Source organism: Hyaena hyaena, unplaced genomic scaffold (assembly GCF_003009895.1).
Source record: "Hyaena hyaena isolate Hyena2069 unplaced genomic scaffold, ASM300989v1 scaffold_34, whole genome shotgun sequence".
NCBI lineage: Eukaryota > Metazoa > Chordata > Mammalia > Carnivora > Hyaenidae > Hyaena > Hyaena hyaena.
Window position 1 is genome coordinate 1235726 of NW_024080665.1, and position 20244 is coordinate 1255969.

At 53.0% G+C, this 20244-nt stretch overlaps 1 protein-coding gene across 1 annotated transcript in view; it reads right to left on the bottom strand.

Annotated features, from left to right (window-relative positions):
- Positions 1-2951: 2951 nt before the first annotated feature.
- CHRDL2 (chordin like 2) overlaps positions 2952-20244 on the bottom strand; it is a 32277-nt gene continuing 14984 nt past the window's right edge. Inside the window, exons 3-11 of the mRNA XM_039228764.1 lie at positions 19503-19596; positions 17357-17499; positions 15009-15102; positions 13964-14019; positions 12097-12265; positions 10998-11192; positions 8336-8509; positions 3757-3849; positions 2952-3054 (exon numbers count right to left, since the gene is read on the bottom strand). Of these exons, the coding sequence (XP_039084695.1) occupies positions 2975-3054; positions 3757-3849; positions 8336-8509; positions 10998-11192; positions 12097-12265; positions 13964-14019; positions 15009-15102; positions 17357-17499; positions 19503-19596 (1098 nt within the window). The 3' untranslated portion in view covers positions 2952-2974. The remainder of the gene's footprint in view (positions 3055-3756; positions 3850-8335; positions 8510-10997; positions 11193-12096; positions 12266-13963; positions 14020-15008; positions 15103-17356; positions 17500-19502; positions 19597-20244) is intronic.

Consider the following 20244-nt stretch of genomic DNA (forward strand, 5'->3'; position numbering starts at 1 on the left):
CTTCTGTCTCTTCTCTTCACTCTACAGGCTCTCCCAGGCCAATGCCACCTGCCTCCTGGCTTCAGTTACCACCTGCAGGCCAATGGCCCCCAAACCCCTGTCTCTGGCCAAGCCTTCTCCTCAGACCTATAACGTACCCCAAGAACCAAGGGTATCTCCTGAGACTCATTGTGTGCTCAGCTGAAACGTCTGAGCTCTTCCCCAGTCGCCACGTGAAACCCAGCTGCGCCCTACTCCCCTCCCTCTCCCTCATCCAGTCCGTCATCAGCGCTGCTTCCTTCTAGCCCCCCAGCCTCTCTCCTGCCCAGGCCATTGTCATCCCGCACAAGGATTCCCACAACAGGCTCGTACCTGGTGTACACCTCGCTTGGCCATGCCAGTCTTCACCCAGCAGGCAGAGCCAGCTTGCTAACCCACAGACCTGGCCCAGTCACTGAAACCCTTGCAGGGCTCCCGGGTTCCCTCAGGATGAAGCCAGAGCTTCTCAGCTGGGTATTCAGCCTCACCTCCCTTAGCTCTTTGCCTCAAATTGTGCAGCAACAGTGAGCTGTTCGCGATTCTCCCTATAATATGCTCGTTTTCATCTTCCATGCATGTCTCTTCCTGTGCCACCTCCTTCTCACCTTCCCTCCCTCCACCTTTTCCTCAAATCCTCCTCATCCTTTGGAGCCTGCTGAAGTGTCCCCACAGCCCTTGTTGTCACAGCAGGTGACAAGGTGTTGTGATGCCCCATCTCCTCCTCAAGACTTTGGCTCCCTAAGGACAGGCAGAGCCGGGTTGGTCCCTTACACTGTGTGGGTCATCTAGCATAATGGCCTGTCCCAGAGCAGCTTAGAAAGTGTTTTATGAATGAACACACGAAAGCAGAAGACAAGTCAGAGAGGTGTAAAACCACCAGAAAGCTACTAAGAGGTTTCAAGGCATGCCTGTGTGTGCACACTCAGACACGTCCGGACCCAAAGGAGGAGGTGCTGATATGCTGAACGTGCCTCCCGTGGTGTAAAAGCACAGGCTTCAGATAAGCCCATCAAAGAAACCAGGAAGGCAGCTGGCCTTGAACACCAGGAAAAGTATACAGGGAAGTCCATTCCCATGCTGAGGCCCGGAGCCGCTTCTGTTACAGAGTCCTGCCTCCAACCCCATTCTCCAGCAGAGGGGAGGGATCATTGTGCAGGGGCGGGGGTGGGAAGTGGGGTTGGGGGTATCCAGAGAAGCTTTCCTGAGAAGAGACACCTGAGCTAAGTTGATGGACGACGGAGTTCACCATGTTCAGATACCTGTGCTTTATTTTTTTAAAAATTTTTAAATGTTTTATTTATTTCTGAGAGAGAGAGAGAGAGAGAGACAGCATGAGCAGGGGAGGGTCAGAGAGAGAGGGAGACACAGAATCTAAAACAGTCTCCAGGCTCTGAGTAGCTGTCAGCACAGACCCCGATGTGGGGCTCAAACCCACGAACCATGAGATCATGACCTGAGCTAAAGTCGGATGCTTAACCGACTGAGCCACCCAGACGCCCCCAGATCCCTGAACTTTAAATATGAGATGCTCAGAGCTCATCATCGCCGGAGTACCAGGCTAACCCTCTGTGGTGAGCGGGCAAGGTCAGAAGGCCGCTCCAGAAGGCCGTGTCTTCTCTTGGATGGGCAGATAGAGGCTGTGAAGAGCTATCTTCCTACTCAGGGAAGAAGGGGGAGAGTCCAGCCATGCTCCTCAAACCCCAGACTCTCAAACCAGGCCCATGGGAGCTGGCAGGGGGAGTTTGGGGAGCGCGACATTGGCCCCTGCCCTGTGAGGGCAGCATTGGTAGGCTGCTTAGCAGACTTCCCAGGCCTCAGACACCCGGATACAAAGACCAAGGCTCAGGAAACAATAGTCAGCCCTCCAAGTGACTGCAGGTGGCAGAACTCCAGCCCATAGGCCACTTTACATCACCTCTCCACAGCTTCCCACGGGCTCAGGGTGAAGGGCAGCTTTGTCCTGGAGTGAGACCAGGGGTCTGGGAGTCTGTAGGCCTGGGTTCTACTCCTGGCCTCACCTGTTGTCACTGTGAAGCTCTGGGGGAAGACACTGGCCGATCCTGATCCTCTGTTTCCTTCTCTCTAAAGTGCGGGTAATTCCTACACTGTTCACCTTAAGTGGAATCATGGGCATTAAAACATCTTTGAAATTGCAAGTAATTGGACACGTAGGTAGGATAAATTATTGATGTTGTCTTTCATTGTAACTCTTAGGCTTTCTTCCCAGTTGGTGGTGCTGGGGTTGGCAATCTGACTGCCAAGTGTTGGAAGCCCTCAGAGGTGAGAATCTTTGGGTTTATGACATTGGTCACTGCAGACCGGGGGAGGAGGGCTAGCCTGGAGCAGGACACCTGGCCTCAGTTCCACCTCTGCTACTGCCCTGCTCTGTGGCTTCAGGCAAATTACTGCTGCTCCCTAAATTCAGTTTCCTCATTGTAGAACTGGGCTGACAATTGGAAGGATCCTTGGAAGATTTGCCCGCAAAATGCTTTGAGGCTCCATTCTCCCCCCCCCCCCCCCCCCCCCCCCCCCCCCCCCCCACCCCCCCCCCCCCACTGGCTATCTAGAGTCAATCCCTTTCCTAGGCTCAGTGCCAGTGAGCTCCAGGACCGAGGCTGCCCATAAAAGCAGGAGGAGCCGTAGCTGGGGGCCAGGGACAGAGGCCGTACAGAGCAGCGGGGAGGCTATGAGTGGCAGACAAGGGCCTGGGCAGTGAGGCTGGGGGAACGAGCCTGGACTCTGCTAACAGTTCACCACGGGGACAGGGCCAGTTTCTGCCTCTGCTGCATCTCGGTCTCCAGCCCTGTAAAATGGGGATAAGCAGGCCCGCCAGGGAACACACGGGGACTGGACATAAAACTCAGCAGGCAGGGTTGAGGGGTAATGCAACTTATTATTTATTAATATATAACAACAAAAATGATAAAGCTCATATCTGAAACTGTTTAAGTCTTTATTATAAGGTCTTGGTTGCTTTGTCTGGACTGGCTGTGACCTTCAGCTCCGGTGTCTGGGCTAGGAAAACGTTCCAGTGACCTGCATGGAGGAAAGCAGAAGGGGTGTGTGTATGTGTGTGTGTGTGTGCAGGGGTGTGCATGTGTGCATGCATGTGCCCAAAAGAGGCAGAGTGACTGGGGAGGGGAAAACTTAGGACAAGAAGACTGGTGAGGGGCCTGGGTTTAGAGTGCACAGAGGAAGGGGATGGATGTTTCCATCACAACCCCATATCCCAGTCAGTTCTGGCACGTGACCCCACCCTCAACCAACCAGCTTTTGGGGGCTGGGCTGGCTTCCTATCACCTGGCGCTGACACTCCCCTCTGTGACTTCTTCTCCCCCACCTAAAGCCCCACCTGCATCCATCTTCCTCGGGATAGTGCAGAATAAATCAAGGGCATCAGGAGGCAAGTGGTTAGGAGGCTTTCAGTGGGAAACGTTCCAATACAGAGTGGGTAGGCAGCATCGGGGCTTGAGGACTCAGGCCTCCCTCCTCCACAGCCCTGTCTCCCTCACTCCAGGACCAAATCCAGATGGTTCTGCTTCACCTTCCCGCTCCCAAGTGCCCTGAGTTGAGAAATCTCTGGCCCAGACGCCCACTGGATTCCTGTGCCGGGAACTGACGTCTGTGGCTGACAACCCCCCCCCCCCCACCAGCACCAGCAGCCTGGAACTCCCCATGAGGCCCTGGCCTCTGGCCCGCCTCTCTTCTCAGGCCCCCGTCCTCAGTACAACGTCTCACCTTCATGGGTGCTGGTGAGTAGCCGGAAGTTCTGTGCCTCTTTCTGGAAGTCTTGCTTCCTGACTTTCTTGATCTGAATCAAGTGGAAGATTCCTGAGGGCAGAGGCAAGGGCATGAGCAGGAAAGGTAGGGCCGTGTGGTCACTGACAGGGTGACTAGGACCCAAACTGGGCCTGGTCACTGCCCTCCCCTCCCCTACTCTGACCAGCCATCAAACCCTGTGGACTGAATTTCCTGAATATTTTGAGCCTGTCCTCCCATCTCCACTGCCACTCTCCCCATCCAGGCCCCATCACATCTTGCCTGGGTCACTACGCTACACTCCTTGCCCCTTTTACTCCCCTTCTGATCTGTGATCCTAACTGAAGTCATTCGAAAACGTACATTACCTATCATTCCCTTTCCCTGACCTCCCGTCACCTCTCTGCTGACCCTGCACCTGTCGCCCTTAGCACCCTGCTCTCACACTACTCACCTGTCCACAATGTTGGGGAGGGGCAGAGGGGGAGGCCTGTGCGGACTGGGCAGGCTGTTTTCTGGGCACAGAATGTGTGAGAAAAATCAAGAGGTGTGTTTATCAGACTCCAAAGAACATCAAGTGTCAGAGTGGTAAGGCCCCCATTCAGCACAAGGCTCTGTTCGCCCAGCCCCTGAGCGGCCTTCCTGTGCTCCAGCTCTAACCAACTGCTTAAAGTCCCTGAGGGGCCCATGCCTGTACACAGGCTGCCCCCTCTGCTGCAACCCCTTCTACTGACTTCTGTTTCTCCTGCTGCCACCAGGTAAACTCCTACTCATTCTCTAAGCTTTAGCTGGGAAGTCTTCCTTGATTTCCCCTGCTTGGGGCACCCACAGCTCTTAGCTTGTGTCTGCGATTGTACCTATTTCTAATGTGCTCTCCTTGTGTCTCTTCTTTTTTTTTTTTTCTTTTTAGCATTTATTCAGTTTTGAGAGACAGAGAATGAGTGGGGAAGGGGCAGAGAGAGAGGGAGACACAGAACCTGAAACAGGCTGAGCCATCAGCACAGAGCCTGATGTGGGGCTCGAACCCACAAACTGTGAGATCATGACCTGAGCTGAAGTCGGATGCTTAACCGACTGAGCCACCCAGGCGCCCCTCCTTGTGTCTCTTCTTGCCTCCCTTACTAGACTGGTTACTCGTGGAAGGCTTTCCTCTCTGGGTTCCCTGAGCCTGGCCCACATTAGGCATGAAGGATAAATGAATGAATGAATAAGCGAATGATCACACGAATGAATAAATCCCTAGATGAATGAATGAATAAGAAAATATAGGTGTGCCCAGTCTAGACCAGGCCCTAGAGGGGAACAAGGTATCAGCTGGATCTCCTGATGCTTGCATCCCATGGGGAGCTGGCCACAGGCACCACACATGGCATGGAGGCCCTGAGCACCAGCTGTTAGCACCAGGCTCTGTGGCCAGAAAGAACAGATGTGATAGTATCTCTGCTAGGCCGGCACAGCCCTCAAGAAAACTAAGAATTGGCCCTGCTTATGGAAATCTGAGTAGGATCCCACAGAGGAGAATGGACAGCACTAAGGTCCAGAGGGTCGGAAAGTCCAGCATTGTTCTCAGGACCCCCCAGTCCAGATGCCAAGGACTAGGATATGGGAGGGACTCACTCCAAAGGCCCAGGCTAATCACAAGCCCGAGACAGGAACAGGTTCTTCTGCCCAGGCCTGCCACTGCGCATACCCCAGAACACAGACTGGAGAGGATGAGGGAGGGGCTTCACACTGTAGCCTGTAAAGCATGATCCTAATGACTGAGCTCTGGGACTTGGAACCAAGAGCTAGCCTGAGGGGCCTGGTCATGCCTTTGGAGGGTATGCCAGGTCTGAGGGCAGCTGGGCTCTGGACCCCCAGGGCAGAGACGCCACTGGCATTGGAGTCCCAGGAGACAGGGAGGGCTCAGCTCAGTGTGAAAACACACCCTTTCTTGGTGGAGCCATCCACAGTGGAGATGGGGTGCAGTATGTGCAGTCAGGGGCGAGAGTCCATCAGGGAGGCTCTAGGGGGCTTCCTTCCTAGACAGGGGTTGGAATTGAGACCCCTGAGGTCCCTTCTTCTCTGAAACACCAGAATCTAAAAGGCTGGTAACACTAAGCCAACGCTCTGGGGCCTGAGGCCGGCTCCACGGTGGTGTGGCCTCACTTAGCCCAGGCTTTGGTATCCACTGGTGCTTTTGTCTCCAGGCCAATTCTCCCCTTCCTCTCCCTGCCCCCAAGGCCTGCTGCTTCTGCTCCTCTGGGTGAAGAAACAGGGTTTCCCACTGACAGGCAGACCTTGGGAGTGTTTGTTTTGACCCCCATAGTCTGGGAGAGGGAGGTAACAGAGAGGCTGATGAGGCAATTAGGCCACCCAGGGGGTCAGGAGATGGGGGGTGGTGTTTGCTAGTGACAGGATGGTAGAGCCTGGCATTGTGAAGTTGAAGAGCCCCTACCACCTGTTCCTTTTCTGCTGGGCCTGATGGTAATGAGATTGGCCTTGAGCTACAACTCTCCGGTCTGCGCCATCCTGGGCACAACTTGACCTTCCTCAGGCACCTCTCTGAAAGCATTAGGTCACCTCCGTGGAGGTGGCACTGGGGACAGTCAGACCTTGGTTTGAATCTTTGCTTTACTGCCTAAACTGTGTGACTTTGAGCAAGTCATTTTACCTCTCAGACTCAGTGTTATCTGCAAAATGGTGCATTAATACATATGCCTCAGGTTTCTTATACAGATGAAATGAAACACATTATGCATAGGGCAAGCTACACACCAGTCACAGGGCACAGGGTATGTCAGCATAGGCTCTTGGGCCGGTCTGATGCTGTTGCTGCCACCTTTGCCTGCAATGTGTTCCTCTTGCCTTCCTAACTCCTATCAAGCCAGAGGCACCTTCCTCCAGGAAGCCTTCCAGCCTGAACAGCTCAGCTCCTGGTGAGCTCCTACTGCACCCAAATCACTAAGTCCTGGGCTCCCAAAGACAGAGGCTGGGGCCTGTTACTCTCTGTGGTCCCAGTCCTTGGTGGGGGTAAGGAGAGTTCTGGAGTAAACCAGCACCCGTCCAGGGGCTGATGGAGTTTTGAGGCATAAAATTATTATAAGGGTTACTGAAGCTAACTCCTCAGCTGTGGCAGAATGCCCACCCAGCCACTGCTTGCACACTCCTGTAAGTGGAGCTTGCTCCCTCCCTTCTTTTATAGCAAGGGTCAAGGTATGAGAAAGTGTTTCCTCTCATTGGTGGAAATGTGCTTCTCTACAATTCTAAGAGGAGATGGGATGAGGATACTAACATTATAGGTCAAGGCTGTACCTGTGTGATGTCATCTAACCCTCCAAGTACCCTCCTCTCCAATTAACAGAAGAAAAATTGAGGCCCAGAGAGGTCAAGTGATTGCCCAAAGCCACACAGCTAAGAAATAGCAGAGCTGGGATTCAAACTCAGGTCTGTCTGATTCCAAAGCCCCTTCCTGTTGTTCTGACCCTTGCGGTCACTCAGAGCACAACAGCTCCCCCTTCCTGGGGCAGTCCTCCAGAGCCAGGAAGCCAGCAGTCCTGTCCCCCTGAGTCTTCTCTTCTCCAGGCTGAACAGCTCCGCTTTCTTCGTCCGTTCCTCCTAGGACAGGAGGCAGAGTAGAGCAGGGAAAGAGCCGCATCTGACGTCACAAGATGGGCTCTAGCTCCCATCCTCCACTTACTGGCTGTGTGGCCTTGGGCCAGGTACTTCACCTCTCTGAGCCTCAGTTTCCTCATCTGTAAAATGGGGATAATAATACCTAACTCTCAGGATCATTGAGGATCAAATGAGATAATGAATGTGAAAGCACTTTGTAAATTCTAAAGTGCTTCACACAGTGGTTGTCATTATCATTATCATCATTATTACCATTCCCTCTTCCACCCTCACCCTCCAGCCAGACCCATCAGCAGAGAAAGGTGACCTTACAGCTAGTCCCACTTAGAGGGTTTAGTTTGTTTTACTCTACCCAGGGGATCTGTGTTTGGCAAGAAGCACCCAGAAAACCGTATTCTCAGCAATTTCCTCATCAATGAAAACTCTTGACCTTCAGCCGGCAATATGAGCGTCTTGTTGAATTGGGTGAGTTTCTCACAGAATGAGAAATATGTTCTGATGTCAGCTTATCGGAGGGATAGAATGGAAAATAGAAAAGGCTAAATGAGACTTGCCTGAAGGCCCTCCTGGCTTTGAGGATGCTGTGAATGCCCTTCTGCCTGAAAAGGCCTCCCCTCACAGAGTGCTGAAGTTCTACTGATAGGCCTTTGCTTCATGGTTATAGGCAGTACCCTTGCAAGTGCAACAACCCCTTCCCCCCAGGAGAGGGAGCACTGGGAGGCCCTGGCGTCTCAGAGTGGATGCGCTTATCAGAAATGCCTGAGAATCACAGACAGGATCTCCGTCTCCCTCTATCTTGGAATCAGAGACTTAAATTTGGAAGGGTAGCCAGAGGCAGGTCTTCCTGGGCTAGAGGCACTTGATCAACAAAACAGGCCCCGAAGGCCCCTGGTAAGGGGGACAGGCCAGAAGTAAGCCCGGCTGGGAGTGGGCCGATGCTCACCTTTCACCAGCTTCCAGAGGTAGATTTCCACCTGCTCAGAGGCCTCATGCTCGACGGCAAAGCGATGTAGGTTGTCTGGGCTTGGAGACACTGATGTGTGGACGAGGACCCGGCCTGGCACCTTTGGACACCTGGTGGCACTGATCTCACTGTGGCCAGGGTCTGCCTTGTCCTCTGGGAAAGACAAGGAGCTTATGAACACTCTGTACCCCCCCACCCTTGCCTGCTAGCCCTTGCAGTAGCTTCCTGGGCCACTGGTCTGACATCCCCCTCAGGTCTTTAAGGTCCTTGGGAAAGTTCTGGCGCACCTGGGAAAGAGAGATGGGGCATTTCTCCCATTCCCTTCCCATTGATTAGCATATTAAAAACTTCTCATCCTTCAAGGCCCAGCTCACCTTCTACCTCCTCCAGGCAGCCCACCTCGAACAGCTTAGCCTACCCTGCATTTTCCCACTCACAACCTTTAACACACTTCTTGCTTATGCCTCTCACTCATGCCCTTAGTCTCACTGATATGCATTGCCTTGTAAATGTCTCACTTGGGTATGTTTTTCTCTGAAAGAGACCCACAGGGTGAAGGCCAGGAACCATGTCCTCCAAGCCTTTTGAGTCACCCACATCACCAAGCACGGGCTCTCATGAACACACACAGAGTGAAAGGTTTGGGGGCGGGGGGTTGAGGTGATGAGGACAATAATGATGAGCATGGCTGTGATGGAGGGTGGTGAAGGCTGTGATGGACTGTAGTGGTGGAGGGAGCCATAAGAGTGTGGGGGGAGGAGGTGGTGATGGCAACAGTGGTTGGATCCAGTCCTGAAGCCTTGACATGCTGGAATTCCAAGGACATTTCCTAGGACTTTCCATGTACCAACATTCCCTATTTTTCAGGGACTAAAGGACTAAGTCCCTAAACATATACACTTCCTTCTAAATTCTTCCTAATTATGAAATCCTTAGAGATGTCCCACTAAGAGTTGTAAGGCTACAGTCTCCATATGCTTAATGGGAAATGGACTGGGTTCCAGTGGCGGAGCCCAAGATCAAGTGCATTTGTGAAGGAGCCTGGTAGTGAGCCACAGCTAGTCTCCAAGAGAATTCAAGTTGAACCCCCACCCCTCGTTTTCTTCCAGGTACCATTCTGTCATTCTCTCTTCCTAACCCTGTCCCACTAGCATATTACTCTGGGAAATAATAGTTACCCCTTATGTTTGGATTTTTGTTTGGATGTTGATTTACAATTTATAAAGCATTTTTCATCAACTCTGTCTGAGGCTCGGAAAAGAAAGTAACTTGTCTAAGCTCACAACAGGAAGTTAGGGAAGTCAGTCGGTAAGGAAGCTACTGTAGACTCACATCTCCTAATGTTAAAGCCTGAGGTAGCTGCAGACTTAGGATGATTGCAGCCACTCTGTGAGCTCATTTGTAAAACAGCTAGAGAAGAGGATTAATTGAACTAGGTGAAATCTCAAGGCAACACTTGGAACTAGTTGGTTCTTGACGCAGGTTTCCTTCCCTGTTTTTTTTCTTCCCTGTTCCTCTCCTTTTCGTTCCTCTTCCTTTGCTAACCCAGCCCTCTAACCAGAGGTGGTAAAGGCACAGCACAGCCCACACCTCTACCCCACCTGCTCTCCTTCCAGGCTGGAGGGAATGGGCCTGTTTCTCACAACAGCTACTGTTGACAATCACACGCTGTTCCTCCCCATGAGATACTCTGATGTTTTTTTTCTTCTGCACACTCATTAATCCTAGGGTCACATGATAGCATTAGAGGAACTGGGCTGGCCAGTCTGGAAGCCGGAATTCTAATTCCAGCTCCAAAACTACTTTGCTCTGTGACTTTAGAAAGTCCCTTCTTGGGGCGCCTGGGTGGCTTAGTCGGTTAAGCGCCCGACTTTCGCTTAGGTCATGATCTCGCAGTTCGTGGGTTCGAGCCCAGCGTCGGGCTCTGTGCTGACTGCCAGCTCAGAGCCTGGAGCCTATTTCAGAGTCTGTATCTCCCTCTCTCTCTAACCCTCCCCTGCTCATGCTGTCTCTCTCTCTCTCTCCTAGAAATAAATAAAATATTAAAAAAAAAAAAAAAAGAAAGTCCCTTCTTTTCTCTGGGTCTCAGTTTACCCATATGTAGATGAAGGTTGAAGGAAGACAACAGTGGTCAAGAGCATGGTCTTTGGAGTAGGACAGACTTGGGTTCAGATTCCAGCTGTCATTTGAGCTGTGTGACCTTGGACAAGGTATTTATCTTCTAGGTCTGTAAAATGGAGATAAAGATACCTGCCTCGTCCACTTGGGGTGAGGAGTAGTGAGTTCCCACATGTAAAATACCTACTTGGCCCATGGTAAGTGCTAAAAAAACATTGGCTATTCCTCCTAAAAGCCCTAATATCCTATGGTTTTATGACTTCATAGAACCCAGAACATTATTTGACTCTGTATATGAATGAGAGCCTCTGAGTCTGTCACTATAACATTAGATATTCCAGAAGTCTAATATTTTGTGAGTCTGGCATTTTCCACTCGAGTGCATCTAAAAACCCTGCATCCTATGGCTCTGCATCCATTGCGCCATCCATGTTGGAGATGTTCCAAGCATCTGTGCCCTGGGGAGAGGGACCCAGGGCCCACTCAGGGCAGTGCCCTCCCTGCCTCCAGCATCTCTTTGTACCTGGGCAAATCTTGCAGCACTTCCCGGCCACTTTCTCAGGGTGATGGCAGGGATACTCAGTGGGGCAGGTCACCCGCTGGCAGTCCTGGCGGCCGTCCTGACAGGTGCACAAGATGCAGGGCAGGGGTCCAAAGGAGCGGAAAGCTGGGTGCCACACCTCCCCATGAGAGTATGTCTTCCCACTGTGCACGCAGGCTAGGCCAAGGAGGGCAGGAAGGGAGGAGGGTCAGTGCCTCAGACCTGGGCCAGAGTCCAGCGATGGGTGGGGGCGGGGCCCTGGGGAGCCCCTGCTCCACCAGTCTGACCCAGCCACACTGCTTGCAAAGCGGAGGCCAGCTATACAACTGGCCCCTTTTCCCACCCTTCTCCCCTGTTTCAGCACTCAGAACTTGCTGAAGATGGAGAGTACTCCCCCTGCCCCTCGCGGCAGGAGGAGAACTGAAATCAAGTTCTGTCGCTTACCAGGCTGTGTGTGAGCTCTGGCAGGTCCCTTCCCCTTCCTTAGCCTCAGTGTCCCATCTGTACAAGAGGGGCTGGGATAGATACCTCCGCAGCTCCTCCTGCTCCACCGCTCAGGGCCCTGCAGCGAGCCTGCTTGCCTCCCCCTCTGCCCCCACTGTTGCCCAATTAGCCTCCTTCCCTGCTGCATCCTGACCGTCTTCCTGCAGCCTAGCTCAGCTCCCTCGTTTCTTTGTCGAAAACTTTCTCTCACCACTCCTCATATTAGAGTATTTATTTACATGCCTGGAGCCCCTCAAGGACAGGAACCATTTTTCCTCTCTGTTCTGTGCCCCTTAATTCCCAGCAAAACATGGCAGATGCTCAAAAAAATATTGCTGTGCTGACCCATAGTCCCGGTTCTAGGACTGGTTCTGTCTCTCACTCAGTACTCTGAAACTCGGGGTCCTCATCTGTCACATGGAGGTTTAGGCCTGATGCCCCTGAAGGACACTTTTAGTTTTGATATTTTATGAATCCACAAGCTCATGGCCAAGTTGAGATTAGGGAACCGCTGAGTGGGGGGATGCAGGGGTGGGAGGTGGGAGAGGTCGGGGCCCCCTTTTCCCACCTCAGGGATAAGAGGAGGTTCTGTTCCCACCTTTCTTATGTTTCTCCTTCAGGACAATCTTGACTGTCGTGCTGCCTGCCCCCTTTGGCCGGAAGTGGCGAGGGATGAAGTCCAGAGGAGAGCTGAGGCCAGTGGGGGCTGGGGTGCCCAGGACCCTCTTTCCCCCATTGTCCCCTGCACACGGATCCTGGGAATGTCTCTGCAAACGGCAGGAAGGATGAAGATCACTGACAGGCCATTGCCAGCAGAGGAGCAGCAAGACAGAGCTGCAGTGAGGCCCGCAGGTAGACACAGCATGACTTCCTAGTAGAGACAGGCACAGGCTAGGGAACGGGAAGATCTGGATGGGGTCTGAGATGTTTTCAGACAATGGATCTTTGAAAACTCTCAGAGGATAGTGGCTTGGAAACCAAGTCTCCACCAATCCCTTCTCAGGCCTAGCAGAGCCAGGGCCTTGGGGCTGGGGTAAACAGAGGGATACTGAGGTCTTGACCAGGGAGACACAGTGACTAGGGACCTGGGAAACGTAATATTTAAGAAATGAAAAGTGCGACTGTAGTGAGGATGGCAGTCAGGAAATTCCTTGAGAAGATTTAGGTGGAGGGATAAGGGGATGGGCCTCTGAAGGTCCCACCAGGCCCCAGAATTGCACAGGGCAGGAAGACTCAGAGCGGGTGCCCTCTGGAGACCAAGAGTCTCCAGAGCCCCCTTTCTTGAGCCCCTGGAATCCGAGATCCTGAAATCCTGCCCATCCAGACCAGGCCTTGGCAGGGCTGGCAGTGGTAGCAAAGGGTACACGGTGAGAGCAGTGTAATGGAGCAGGTGCATCATAGCTCATAGTTAGAGGATTGGGCGCTCCAGGCCATGGGAGAGGAGCAAGTGTGCGTATTACCCTCCTTGCTGATACCAAGTCACTCATAGTCCTACACCCCCTTCCTGCCTCATACAGTGTCTGAGTCAGTCTTTTGATGGCCCGACTGAGCCCACAAGAGCTCTCAGGAAACCATCTCAGGCCCCAGCACAGGCCCAGGCCCATAGGAGGCTTCCAGGAAATGCTTGTCCAGTGGAACAGTAGCAAGAAGGAACTGAAAAGCCCAACCCTCTAACAGGACTTGCTCATGTCATCCAGTAAGGAGCTGCTCAGGGCCTGGAACTAAGGCTGGTGGGCTCTGCTTAGCACACTGCCTCCTAGAGAGAGGATGGAGTGGAAAGGAGATGGCCTGGCCCCACCTGAGTAGGCACAGCCTGAGAAGGGAGAATGAGCCAGCAGAGGAAAAAGGAGGACTCTCCTGGGGAGGGGCCAGCCTCCAGTTCCCCAGGGTCCAGGTGACCGGGCTAGAGGAGCAAGCGAAGTTGTTTACATTGTAGACATAGCATAGAGGGCGGATGGCAACTTGAGTCAGTGTGTAAGCCCATCCTCACACCCCTTTCCTCTCTGACCAGAGAAAGCTGGGAAGTTTAGCCCATCCTACCTCTAGACTAAGACCGAGAGGGGCCAAGATAGAGGGCAGGACAGAGAGGTAGCCCACAGACAAAGCATCAGTACCGCAGGAGTGGCCCAGGACAGAGGCCCCGCCCTCTGGGGAATATGCTGTCCACAGGACAGATACAGGCTCTGGATAGAACAGTGCCAAAATGTTTCTCAGGAGGGAAATCGGGAAGTATGGAGCCTGCTCTTGCCCTGCGTGGCACTTTTCCCCAGACCCCTGCTGAGCCACCAGCCATGATGGGAGGCTAGGGAGAGGGGCTGGGATGTGGTGGAGCACATGGAGCTTACCTAGGGGACAAATGAGAAATGAGGACCATACCTGGCATTGCCTGCTCCAGGGTCGTGGGGTTTAGACGCCAGGTCCCCTCCCCACCTCTCCCCAGGCAGTCAGTAAAGGTGTGCACTCACCACCCCACGGTGTGACTGTGTGGTGTCCTCTTCAGCTGATTTCTCACTTGCCTCATCTGGAAACCCAGAGGGAAGTTGGGTCAACCTCCACCTCCTAAGCCTTGCTCACAGGAGCCCTGCAGGCCTAGTGACACTTAGTGACACTTCTGCAGTCCCTGTGTACTGGTAGACCCCTTTGCCCCAGTGGGGACGTATTTCCACTTCTCATTACAACCGCTCTTCACCCTTGGGTTGATGAATTCCCTACAACTGGGCTGCTGCCTCAGTTGCCCCACGCTGACCTCCTGGTCACCATTAGGTCTGAAGAATGTCTTGGCTGGGCCAGACATTCTTGTTCAATGCCCATCATCGGTGGCCCAAGGGCCTGGAATCCTATGCCTACAGCCTGCTCAGCTGCAGTCCCCTGGGGAGCCACCCTATCCAGCCACATGTGAAGTCACCAGGCCTTGGTCTATACTATACCCTCCCAGGCACCCGCCTCCAGTCCCTCTGTCCTCTTAGTTGGAACACCCTAAGGCTCTACCTCCCACTCATCCCAGGGTGCCGGCACATAAGGCCCCGAGTGGGATTCTCTCTCTCCAGCTCCTGCCTCACACACAGTCTGGCTCCGTCCAGGCATTCTTGGTTCAAAGACCAAGAACGCTGGAACTAGAAAGTCCATTAGAAATCACTAAGGCCAACCTCTCAGTACACACATGATGACACAGCTGAGGCCCAAAGAGGGAAAGGGATCTGCAGGAATTTGCTGGATGAACTAGGACTAATCTGGAGTCACCTGGCTCCTGGTCCAGTGCTCCTCCACAATGCCTACATGGGGTGATGCTGGCATTCTACTGTGGAGCACTCCCTTCCCCCCAGTCCTGTCTCCTCCAGTAAGTGTTCCTGGATGAACCCAACCCACAGGATGCAGTCTGACCATCTGTGCACTTCACTCTGCTCAAGCAATTTGCCCTTCCCTAGCTGAGGTTCCTCCATCTCTAATGGCCCATGGCGAGGTCCCTGGGGTGGGGTGGGTGGGCACTGCCAGATCTAGGGACAGACTCACCTTTGCAGGTCTGGCAGCAGGATGCAGGCAGCGGGAGGGGTGCGGGACAGCCTGGTTCTGGGCAGGTCATAAGACCACAGTAGATCTGGCCCTCCTGACAGAGCAAACAGGAGATGAGTGATGAGGAGCAGCCTTGGGTTTAGGAGAGCCCCTGCCCTGAGGGTAGAGGGCTTTGAGGTGTCCCCTGGGGGGGTGGGGTGGGAGGGAGCAGCCAAGCATCCTGGGCAAGGCCCAGCCAGCTCAGAGGAAGGATCCCCCGCACCCTCCCCATTCCCTCCCCAGGCCCTGAGGTAGCATCTATCCTTCAGCTTCTAAAGTGCTTTCAGACCCTGTCTCTCCCTGGGGCCTCACAGCACCCCAGGGAGGTGGTATTCTTCCATCCTGTAGAAGAGGATAGCCCGGAGAGTGGCCTAAACTGCCTGAGGTCAGAGGTGCAACCCAGCAGAGTGGACTAGGGCCCAGCCTGCGGGCTTTTCCTACTGAAGTCAATACCCTGCCCCCCTGACCTGGAACAGAGGGCCCAGCAGAGAGGAGGAGAATCAATGGGATATACCCTGGGCTCGTGTTGTTCTTACTGAAGACCCTATGTCCCCAGCCTAGACTAGGGACAACACTGCAGGGGAAAGGGCCTTCTGGAAATCAGAAGCCAGATGACCTGTGGTGAGTCACTTTTCTTCTCTGGGCCTCAGTTTCCTCCTCTGTGAATCAGAGGCACTCCCATCAGGGTTGTGAAGATCAAGTAAGGGAATGGTTGTGAGAACCCTTTTTAAACTGGAAGGTATGATGTACCTGGGACGAGGTGATGTTACCTTGAGTCCCTTCCCTATTCCTTTTCCAGTGAGCCTCAGGAGGCCAGGATTCAAGCCAGTCCCATTTAAACAAGGAGGAGAAGAAAGAAGGGGAGACCCGAGTATCCAAGGAGGAGCGACAAGAAATCACACGAATGTTCTCACCACCCTAGGGCCATGCCTTCACTTCTGCCTCTTTCCACAGACTCCTCCTCATCCAGGCCCTTGTCCCTTTACAGGAAGCAGCACAGCACAGGGACAGGAATATGGATTTTGGAGTCATGTGGCCCTGCATCTGAATGCTGGCTCTGCCACTTACCTAGCTGTGGTGATCTCAGGCAAGTTGTTTAACTGATCTGAGCCTCAGTTTCCTCATCTGAAAATAAGTACAGTGATTTCCTTCTCCTAAGGTCTTTGGGGTACTGTTTATAAATGCAGGGCATTTCCATGAACCAGCAGGTATAATGTATCAGACCACCAGAAGAGGCTCAAGCCCTACAAAAATTATTGCTCTCTAGGTTAATTTATAAATGGTCACTGTTTGTCATTAGTATGTTGTTTGCTCTGCAGCACAGATACTTTAAGATTCTGAATCTCAGACTATAGGATCTTCCCACTGAAAACATGGATGGGGACACAGGCCCCAAGGAAGTGACTCGATCAAGGTCACACAGGAAACCATGGCAGATCTGGGGCTCAAACGTGGGTGTCTTATGTCTAATCTAAGCCTCTTACCCTTGTGTCACTGCTAAATCAGATTATTATTTTAAACAGGACATCGGTGACCACCTGGTCAGACTCCCTCCCATACAGCGAGGAACTGAGGCCCAGAGAAGTTTCATGAGCAGACAGTGTGGAAATCGGGACAGCAGGAGTTTCTCCGGCCAATGCACAGATGAGCTAAGCTCCAGGGTAAGAATGTCATGGTGACAGCCACCTATAAACCTATAGCAGGGCCACACTTGAGCCTGCTGAGGAGGAGGGTGAAGACTTTCCAGATCAGGCCCTGCTTGGCTTTAGTCTCTGTTCCCTGATAACACTGCAGGGTCAGTTCTGCCTGTCCCCAGGCCCAACTCTGACCCCAGAAGGCAGAGTTTAAGCAACTTCAGATTAAATCCATTTGCAACAAGCAGCCTGACCCTGTCTCCATACTCTGGGACTGATATTTACTCATTCACTTATTCATTCAACAATCACTATAGACATCTGTGTACCAGGCCCTGGGCTGGTAGCAGCAGAGGATACAATGAATTGGGTATGCTCCCTCTATTGGAGGAGTTTAGAGTTACCGGTGGGAAACAGAAATGGGCAAATGTCAGTACCAGGTAACCAGGCGACCGTGCTGTAACAGGCAGCTCAGGAGGATGTGGAAGCCCAGAGAAAGGGCAGGACATTCCAAACCCCAGAGATTCCCTCCCAGCTGAGCCCACTCACTCTCACTTTGCTTTGACCAGGGAGAAACAATCCCCCACCCTGCCCCCCGCCCCACCATACAACTCCATTATGCTTTGCAGGCGTATCCGTGCAGGCCTGTGCTCACGGGAAGGCGGAAGGTCTTACGGTACAGCTGCAGAGGACACACTGGTTGGGCAGGCGGGAAGGGAGCAGCTCGTGGGCACTGAAGATCTCTCCGTGTTGGTACATGGTCCCATTGTGCTGACAGTACTTTGGGGGGGCCCGGAGGCCAGAGGGGGTGTGAGGTTCTGCAGGGGGGGAGGAGGGGGACAGGAAGAAGAAAAAGTTGAGGTTTCACATTACTCCAAAACCATTGTCAAAATCAACTGGGCCACTTTTCCAAAGATTTTGTGTCTTATCCTGTCTTGGCATTTAAACCAAGCTCTGGCCTCAGCCCTCCCAGCCAGTCCCCATATTAGCTAATTGAGAGGTCTCACTGATACCTACATCTGACCATGTTGCTCCCTCTCATGGGTCCCTGCCATGGCCTTTCATCCCCTCCGTGTCTGAGCTGACCCTGACAAATGCAAGAAGCCTCAGATCCACTGAGCCCCACTCAGTGGGGACCTGCCTTAGTTCACTCAACATTCAGTGAGCATATCCATGAATCCCCTCTAGAGCCAGGCACTGTTCTAGGTGGTGGGGATACAGCAGTGAACAAAACAAGGTCCCACACAGAGTTATACCCTACTGGAGTCAGCTGGGAGGATCTAGACTATCTCTGTGCTTGGCATTAGCTCCTGTCATTCACTGGCCACCACAGCCCCACTCGTCAGCACCTGCCAATTAGCCATTCCTCATCCTGCCAGGTAGCAGGGTAAGTCTCCATTCCTGAGAGTATCCACTCATTCTCCCAAGACACCTTTACCAAGCATCTTCTCTGTAGCAGGCACCAGGCTAGGCATTGGGAATGGAGTGCTGAGTAAGACCCAGCCCCTCCCAGCAAGACTCTCATATTCTGATTGGTTAGAGAGACACCCTCCAGGCAGCGATGCTGTAGAATGGTAAGAGCTAGGGTATATGGGAGCACAGAAGTTGTGGCCACACAGAGAAGGATGGGGGGTTGGTCAGAGAGGGCTTTCCGAAGGAGCTGATGGTGGACCTGAGTCGTGAGGAACATGTAGAGCCAGGCGGGCAAAGGGCAGGGCATGGAGAGGGAGAGAGGAGCATGTAAGAAGGAAGGAGCCAATACACAAAGTCAGCAAGGAGGGGTAAGGACTCCTGGAGTGAGCTTCTGCCAAGGAGGAGGCACGATGCCCCCTCACTGGGCAGGATGAAGCTCAGAGCCCCTACTCCACAAGGGAACACAGAGCCAGGAACATCTATGACCCAAGGCAGGGCCATGGTCAGATCCCTACTGGGGTTCTGCATGGAAAATGAGCCTCTTGACACACATACTCCACACAGGTCCCCAGCTCAGCAGGAGAGCCCTGGTTCCAGAGCCTGGAGACCACAGTCTGAAGCTTCCTTTTATCACCTTCGTGATGCTTCTAAGCATTGATTCTTCTCTTAGTACCTCCCCACCTTTAAGTTGGTCTCCCCACTGGCTGCCCCTCATTGGCCACTTGGTTACATATACACTTGGTAATGCCAGTTCCTTCTCGGACCACCTGTCCTCTCCTCTCTTTTACCTTCACTTCCTAGAATCCCAGCCTCAGAGGCTTTTAGAATCTTAAAACCATAGAATCATAGGAATTTAGCATCAAGACACATAGACCCCGTGAACCTCGGCACTGGGAGAAATCTCTAAGTACATGTACTCCAACTCCTGTGGTCATTCCCAGCCCCAGGGCAGTAATCCTGGCATCCTCTACAGGGCCTCTGGGCCCCTGCCGACTCATCTCCACTTACACAGGGCATGTCCACTCCCTCTAGCTCCAGCCAGAAGAGCCAACCAGAGAGAGATTGGAGCCCAAGTGTGCTGTCCACAGGCCAAGCACACCCCTGTTTCCTTCAGCCACTTCTTACATTCTCTCCCTCCTTCTGCCAAGCCCAGCCACTTAAGAATAAAAAGTTTGCTGCTACCCCAGCCCTCCTTGGGGATCGGGATGTTGCTTCCCCTGAATACCTTTGTCATCCCAACACCTCTGATAGCTAGAGACTGCCCCCTCTCATTCCAGAGGTGCCCCTCAGCCAGAAGCCCGCATTGGGATGGGGTCAGTGGTTGAGGGGGAAAATGGATGGGGCAGAGAAATGGAGAGGTGGAGGGGGATGAGCAAAGAGAGGAGCTGAAGAGAGAGGGGCCACTTACCCACACAGCGGGGACAGCACTGCTGTGGCTCGGTCACAGGCTGGGGACAGTGGACAGGCGGGCAGTGGAGGCGGTAACAACTCACATGGGCACTCTGAAGGGGACACAGAAGGGTGGTCCTGATTCGAAAGAACCATTGCCTCTCACCCAAACCCGACCTTTCCCAAAACCCCATTCTAGCTATGGGACACTAAACTTGTTTCCAGCCTGTGACAGGATAAAGACAGTCAACTCAATTTGTCCAGTCTCTCCCTTCCCCCTGCTCATGTGCCCCACCATGGAGGAGGGCACAGTGTGCACGGATTTGCACAGACCTTGTGTCCCCTTCCTGGTGTTTGAGACATGCAAGTAAAAGGCTGGACTTATTTATTTATTTTTTTTTAAATATTTTTATTTATTTCTAGGAGAGAGAGAGAGAGAAACAGCGTGAGCAGGGGAGGGTCAGAGAGAGAGGGAGACACAGACTCCGAAATAAGCTCCAGGCTCTGAGCTGGAGCCAGCACAGAGCCGGACGCGGGGCTTGAACCCACAAACCGCGAGATCATGACCTAAGCGAAAGTCGGACGCTCAACCGACTAAGCCACCCAGGCTCCCCAAGGCTGGACTTATTTTGACATTAATCTTGACTGTTGTTGTTTTAACTCTGGGGCTTCATTCTTTTACCTCTGGGCCTGACCTTCGTGGTTATGAGAGAAATGTGACACAGGAGGGCAGATGACAGGGATGGGGAAATGACTAGAAA